This window comes from Corvus brachyrhynchos, unplaced genomic scaffold, assembly GCF_000691975.1.
Source record: "Corvus brachyrhynchos isolate BGI_N302 unplaced genomic scaffold, ASM69197v1 scaffold338, whole genome shotgun sequence".
Classification (NCBI taxonomy): domain Eukaryota; kingdom Metazoa; phylum Chordata; class Aves; order Passeriformes; family Corvidae; genus Corvus; species Corvus brachyrhynchos.
This window is the reverse complement of record NW_008239334.1, coordinates 85568-92867: the sequence shown is the minus strand read 5'-3', so window position 1 is coordinate 92867 and position 7300 is coordinate 85568. Positions and strand designations below refer to the sequence as shown.

At 45.3% G+C, this 7300-nt stretch overlaps 1 protein-coding gene across 1 annotated transcript; it reads right to left on the bottom strand.

Annotated features, from left to right (window-relative positions):
- Positions 1-424: 424 nt before the first annotated feature.
- DYRK3 (dual specificity tyrosine phosphorylation regulated kinase 3) lies at positions 425-6759 on the bottom strand. Its single transcript, XM_017741155.1, is given in 3 exon segments — positions 425-1795; positions 1798-2912; positions 6605-6759. Coding segments are annotated over 3 exon segments (1578 nt in total). The 5' UTR covers positions 6689-6759; the 3' UTR covers positions 425-1416.
- Between the last annotated feature and the right edge of the window lie 541 nt (positions 6760-7300).

The window sequence follows — 7300 nt, the reverse complement described above, 5'->3', positions numbered from 1 at the left end:
CTGTTCATAAAAGCTCTAAATTGCATTTAAAGTCCTGCTCAGGCACCTGGCAAGGGATCAGATGGTTTTGGAGATGGACTCGGGCCATGAGGCTCCAAGAAGGAACAACCCCAACAAGCTGTGGTTGTGACAGGTCACACCACCCTGGCATGTTCTGGGAAGATAAAGGAAGAGGAAATACAAGCTCATGTAGTTCAAGAGTGAGAAAACGTAGGCACCCAAAGGCCTGAAGGAAGGCAATTAGAAACAAAGCAACTCTTCCCATAAGATATTTCCATTTAGATCCGCCAGTTCTTGCACCTTTTCGGTCTTTCCTGGTTGTGTTTCCAGACATTCTGCTGAGATTTCAGAGCACACTCCCAATTGTTAATGTGTGTTCCCCCCTCCCTCATTTTCTAGTCACAGACCTGGGCCTGAAAAAGTCTTACTTGTCTGACAGGGGGTGGCATGTTTGTATTTTTATTAAAAGAGCTTCATGTAATCCAATGGAATTCACTCTACACAAAGAGATAATATTTTGCAATTACCAGAATCTCAAACATGGATATAAACCAGCTCTTGAAGTCCAACATTTTTGTTTTAGAAACACAGGAAAAACAAAGACACACACACCTGGCAGAACTGCTGATGGAAATCTGAGCTCCAAAGAAACAGGTAATTCAACCATTACCTGAACAAACTGGCTCACACTTGTGATGAACCAGGCCTGATCCCAAATTCCCCTACAAGCTTTCCATAGATTTTTAGGGGGAAATAGCAAGTGTTACAGAAATTAGTAGTTTCATTTAGATATATCCTGTGTTTCATGGCAGTTCTATGCTCCTTTGCAATTTTATCATCTGAGTATTTTCTTTTCCAACAATAAATTCCTTTGGTGTCTACATCCCATCACATTTTTTAAAATCCCAGGATAGATAAGGGAAAAGCAATGCAGAGAAATAAAATTCTTCAAACTTAAGCAATTTGCAAGTAAGTTCCTAATGCATTACATGAATGCATTTGTGCTTTTGACATGAGATTTAAAAACTTTCCCCCGGAACAAAAAGAGTTCAGCTGGAGATAACTGGAAACATGTAGTTTAAATCAAGTTCCTTGCCTGTCTTAAGCTAAAGAACCTGTTAAACCATGATAAGAAATGGTTTGATTTCATTTTTCAACAGCACATCTGCCAAACTGTCCCTGCAGCCCCCAGCTGAGCTGAACCCTCAGCAGTGGAATATGCACCACGTGTGAGTGGAGCAACTGGATAGAAGTTAGCCCTTGAATGTGTACATTTTTGACTGATCTTCCAGTACTCCAGACTGAGCCTCTAACAAAAAGTAAATCCATTAAAACCCTCTGCATTTAATTCCCTCCCACAGCATGAACAGACAGTTAACACACGAGGGGTATATCCTGGGAACCCATCACTCCCCACTAGCTGACCAGTTTGGGGAGCACAGTACACAGGGGGATGTTGCCACTGGCATCACTGGCCAGATTGGCCCTCAGCTTGTTGGGGATCCCAGCCACGGGAGGCAGCTTGTTGGCAATTCCTTGGAAGGAACCTGAATAGCTCGAAATCCGTCTGCTGGAGCTTTTCTCCAAGCCGGCTGCTTTGGGCACCCGTTTGCAGATCCAGGGGTGCCGCAGGGCCTGGCTGGGAATCATGCGTGCAGAAGGATCCCAGCTGAGGCATTCCTTCAGGAAGCCAATGAACAAGGGATCGTCACAGCCCTTCAGAGCTGTCACCCAGTCCTTGTTCCCCGGGGCACCCCGGACCTTGCCCCGGCGCGAGCGGCTCCCCCCCCCGGGGCACGCTTGGATTGATCCAAAAGCTTCTGAGGTGGCATTCCGAGAAGTTCCATCATACAGGCCAGCTGGTCTGCCTCGTCCTCTCCAGGGAAAAGAGGGTAGCCAGTCAAAAGCTCCACCAGAATACAGCCAAAACTCCACATGTCTATGGGCATCCCATAGCGGCTTCCCAGGATCACCTCTGGCGCCCGATAAAACCGGGACTGGATGTATGTGTAGACTCTTTGGTGCTCAAAACAGCTGGACCCAAAATCTATAACCTTGATTCCACTCCTCCCTTGCTGTTTGAGGAGGATATTTTCTGGCTTCAAGTCACAGTGGATGATTTTGTTTCTGTAAAGGGCATCCAAACACTGCAGGATGGAGTGAGCGAACTTCCGAACCAGCTGGAGGCTGAAGCCCTGAAACTTATTCCTTTTGATCAGCTCATACAGGTTCATACTCAACAGTTCAAAGGTCATGCAGATGTGGTTCCGGAAGGTGAAGCTCTCCAGCATGTGGATCACATTCATGCTGCCTGTTTTATCCTGCTTCTTCAGGTGCTCCAGGATCCTGATCTCTTCGGCGGCTTGGCGATGGAACCTCTTCTCATTGCGAACCATCTTTAAGGCCAGGTGTTGGTGGAGTTTGTGATCATAGACTTTGGCAACCTGTCCAAAACTGCCCTTGCCAATGATTTTGAGCACTTCATACCTGTAAGCCAGGTGGTCGTGGGGCACGTGGATGTAGCTGCCTTGGTCATCGTCGTAGCCGCTGTTGTTGGGGCCGCCGATGACCCCCTGCCTCTTTTTGGCAGATGGCCCCACAAAGTAAATCTCGGAGAAATTAAAGATCTCCTGCTGCTCATAGGCTGACAGCTGATGTTTGAACTGTTTGACAGCTTGCTCTGGAGCTTGGGAAACGGCTTTATGTGCTTTCAAGGAGTTTCCATTGCCTCTAGGACCCAGGGTCTCTAGGGTTTTCTCTTTTGTCAAGGAAGGGAGAGCTCTTTCTGGAGTAAGGCCTGCAGACTGAAGAGTGCTGCTTCTTCTGTTGCCAGAGTCCTCAAATAACTGCTCCACTTTGACCTGATTTCCAGTCAGAGAGTGATCCTTCATCATGAGTTTGCTGATAGAAACCTAGAGAGAAAAAAGAAGGAGTTTAGTTTATCTTTTAAAGCACAGATTAAAAATAAAATCACTACCAGCGCAAAATGAGTAACACCAATGAGTTTGGCATTTCTTAGGAACAAATATAAAGTGCTGGACTAAATTCAATTACAAGCACAATTATAGAAGGGTACACAAAGAGAAAGCAACTCACTGAAACAGCACTTGTGCTTTTAAATCCAGAAGGGGAAACCTTAGACAAAGACTCAAACCACCACAAAATACCTATCTCTAGTCTGCAAAGAGCCAGGGAACAGCTATGTTTAGCTTCAAACGTGGGTGCAGCAGCACAACCATCGACAGATGCAACCTGCACCTGTCTGGAGCATGGAATGGAACGTGGACGTGCAGAGAAGGGGCAGGAATATTGCACAGCCAGGCTGCCAAAGGAAGACAAAGCAGCACCAGCAGGTGACATATGGCTGGTGTGAGCCAGCTGCACCAGGAGCAGAAGGATGGCAGGGCAAGGCAAGGTAAACCATCCTTTAAAAAAAAAAAAAATTGTGGGGTTTTAATTTCAAGAGGAAAACATCATTATATCCAAAACTCCCTCTGAAATCCTGGTGGAATTATAGAATACTGTGGGCTGGAAGGGACCCACAAAAGCCATCCAGTCCAGCTCCTGGCCCTGCACAGGACACCCCAAAATCCCACCCTGTGCCTGAGAGTGGTGTCCTGGAGCTCTGGCAGCCTTGGGACCGTGCCTATTCCCTGGGGAGCCTGGGCAGTGCCCCCACCAACCTCTGGAGGAAGAAGAACTTTTGTCCAACCTAAACCTCGCTGACACAGCTCCAGCCATTCTCTTGGGTCCTGTCACTGGCCACAGAGGGAAGAGAGAGCTGCACAACTCCCTGAACACAGACCTGGAAGCTTTGAATAATCAAGAACACCTCCCACTCCAACTCAGCTGAGAGCAGTCTGCAAGCACTCCCTCTTACCACCATGTGCTGAAATATTTACATTTGAAACAAAGCCATACAAGGTGAGAAAAACACTGTGAAATTTTCCAAGCTTGTCAATTTTACAATTTAGGAAATGCTGAACTCCCTAGAGGTCAGTTCCCCACTAGCACAGCAGTTAGTCCCTTTTCTGCTTGCTGGCACTCCTTGCTGAGAGGCAGCAGAGGTGTTGTCCCAGCCCAAGCAGAACTGAAGAAGCCCTGACTGAAGGAGAAACATCTGTTTTCCATTTTATCCTTTAATCTAAAAATAAAGATCTCAGACACATGCCAAACCGAATCCCTGAAAACCAAAATAACTACACAGGAATCAAACAAAAAATATAAATAAACCTGCAGCCCCACAGCAATAAAACCAAATTCCTTTTTAGTTACATCCAGTCCAACATCTCGGCACGGTCAGCAAATCAGGGAAGTGAATGTTCTCGCCAAAGCCAACTACACACAGCTCATAAAAGAGGCTGTTTGTTGGTGCTGCCCTGAAATGCTATTCTTGCTCCCAAGCCCCAAGAAACGGGCATTTCCTACAGAAGTCAGTCCTTATCAACATGGATAGATCCTACCAAGTCCCACTCCTCCTATCAACCCCAAAATGCAGTGTACTGGGAGGGACACGCCTTGCCAGAGTCTTAAATAAAAACAACAGAGCCCAGCCCTGGGAACTCAGAATAAACGCCTTTTTCGTGGAGCCTGGCTGAACCCCCGAGATAAGAATGACATTTCTTCAGAGCTGGCTCAAAGACTCTTCAGTCCAGCAGACCCAAACAGAAAGTTTACAAACAAACAGAGGATGTAAACACAGAGCTAGGGTCACACTTGTTTAAATACTCTCTACGCAAGAGCAGTAGCAGCTCTGCTCGTGCTGCAGTTCATACCAAACATTTTGTACCTTTGAATCCCTAAATAAACAAGGAATTCATGATTCCATTTATCCTGGAACGATTTCTTAATGAAGGAATTATGGCTTTGGATTTCAAACCTGACTCAACGGTAGTAAGGTCTCAATTTTCATTCTTAGAGGACTCCCAAAATCAGTTGCCACATGATGGTGAGACACAAATATAGCTCCATCTTCACTTGAACTCAGAAGAGCTGCACTTAAAGTCAGATGACTCCTGGGTAACACCAGCTTTCTTTCAACAGCTTTATTTTACAAATCACAGGCTCCCCAGGTCTTGGGTTTTATTGCTGAAGTGCTACCAGCAGGCAAGAAATGAGGCTGACAACACCAGTGGCACCCTGCTGAAAACTCTCACTTACAAAACTTCATTTTCATTGACAAGGAAACAGTTAATGCAATTCCTACACAACTGGTTTTCAGAGGTTTTCTGAACGCTGAATGAAACAGACTGAATTCCACCCCTGTATTCCAAAGGAGGGAGACTTTCTGTTCTCTTGCAGGCTCAGATGAAGGAATGGGCAGCTGCAGTCACCAGGACTCCTCAATTCTCACGTAACATTACATTGTAATAAAAAACATTACAAGAAGGAAACTGAAAATCCAGGTATTTTCCCATTAAAAGTGAGCAGCATCATTTTCAGCCTCAGCTCCTGCTTGCCTGATACCACTGAGGCTGGATTTTATTGATACATCACCATGTAAACTGGGCAATCCTTAATCTTGCCCTAAGAAGTTAACTTAAGGCTTCAGGGATAAAACACAGATGAAGACAAGTCAAACAAAATATTCACGGATTTGTATTTGTATTTCACTGGATAGTTCCACTCTACTGACTTGTGCTCCGTTATGAACAAATGAAGCCACACTACAGCTTAAAACGCTGCAGCTGAAATGTTCCCATACTCCTGCAAACAAAATAACCCCAGCCCACTACTCTTCAAATTCCTTCTGCTCCCCATCAACATTGCCAAAAACGGAAAATAAAACAGACTTATACCCCTGAGTTTGCACAGACCAAATCTGTTACAACAAAATCCCACAAGGTGGTGACTTTCAAATGCATCTTACTCAGGGCAATGTCTATTTTCACTTTTTAGAGAGTGAGAGGGTTTTTTTTAAGCTTAAGCTCCTTCCCTTCTGCCAGAACTCAACAAGAGCCAGAACACATTTAAAACCCATCTAAAGGACAGAGCAGTGTACGAAAGTACAGCTGAACACGACCACTACGGAACCAATTAAAGGAAAAAAAATCTCCCAGCTCCACATCTGCTGAGGGAAGAGAGTCCTGATGAAAAAGCCTGGCAACACCTTCCTCTCATAAGGAGCTATTTTGGTAGCAAAAGAAGTGACAGATAATGCCCAAGTTTTCAGAGCAGAAAGATACTTTTGTGAGACGTTTGGCAGCCACACAGACTCACACTGCTCCTTCTGCTGCTCCTATGCACTTATCCGTCAGAATTTTCATGAGGGAAACCAAAATGGAAACGTGCAGGAGGAGGCAGAGCAAAGCGTGTGCGGATTTACTTATCAGAGTACAAGGTGACACGGCAGAACGCTTCAGCCCTTTGTAAAGTAACGAGCTGAGGGCAGTAAGATGGGATTCCCGAGGCTGCCAGCAAGTTCTGCTGTGAACACAGCACATCATTTTCATGTTCAGGAAAAACAATAATGTTAAGAAGCCACTGCAAAGCTGCAAAATCCCTCTTTTAAAATTTATTCTCTGTAGGGAGGTGTGAGACCCCTGGATAGCTCTCACTGCCACACAACACAGCGTTAAGACACAGAAGACTTTAAAATACTCACATGAGGTCTTGAAAGGCAAGGAAGTCCTGAAGGGCTCTGTTCTTCATTTGTAGGCTCTGGGTATCTACACTCATCTATCCTCATATAGGAGTCATATAATCCATCTCCAATCCTGGCTGGAAAGGTCCCACATACAAACCAGTTATTCACAACAACTCACATTGACAGAGACAGAGCCAAATGCTAAAAGGCAGCACCCTTAGCACATTTTAATCTGTGAAATCATTGATTCTCCTTCAATCATTAAATGATCTTCAGTACTTAACTATATTTTCATACCACAAGAGTGCGATGCTTCTGGGGAATCTTAATTCGAGATACTTTTAATTTAGAGGTTCTTTTTTGTTAATCAACTTCTGCACTGCAAAAAACACATCCCTAAGAAACATTAACCACCATTCTCCCCACCTCCCCTTAATCGGGATAATCCCAAATGAGCTGAAAACGAGCAAACACTTAAACACTTGATAGGACTATCCTTTAAAGCAGGTTATCCCTTAAAAATGAGATGTGGGAATTACAGCTGGCTGCAAAAACGGGGGAAGAAAAAAAAAAAAAAAGGCGGCGTCTCTCGCTGTCGGCCGCGCTCAAGAACTTAAAAGCGCAACGCCTATCGCGACAGAGCCGACGAACGGCTGGGACCACGCGGGGGGCTCGGCGGCCCCCGACCCAAACCGCATCTCCCCCTTCCCCCCC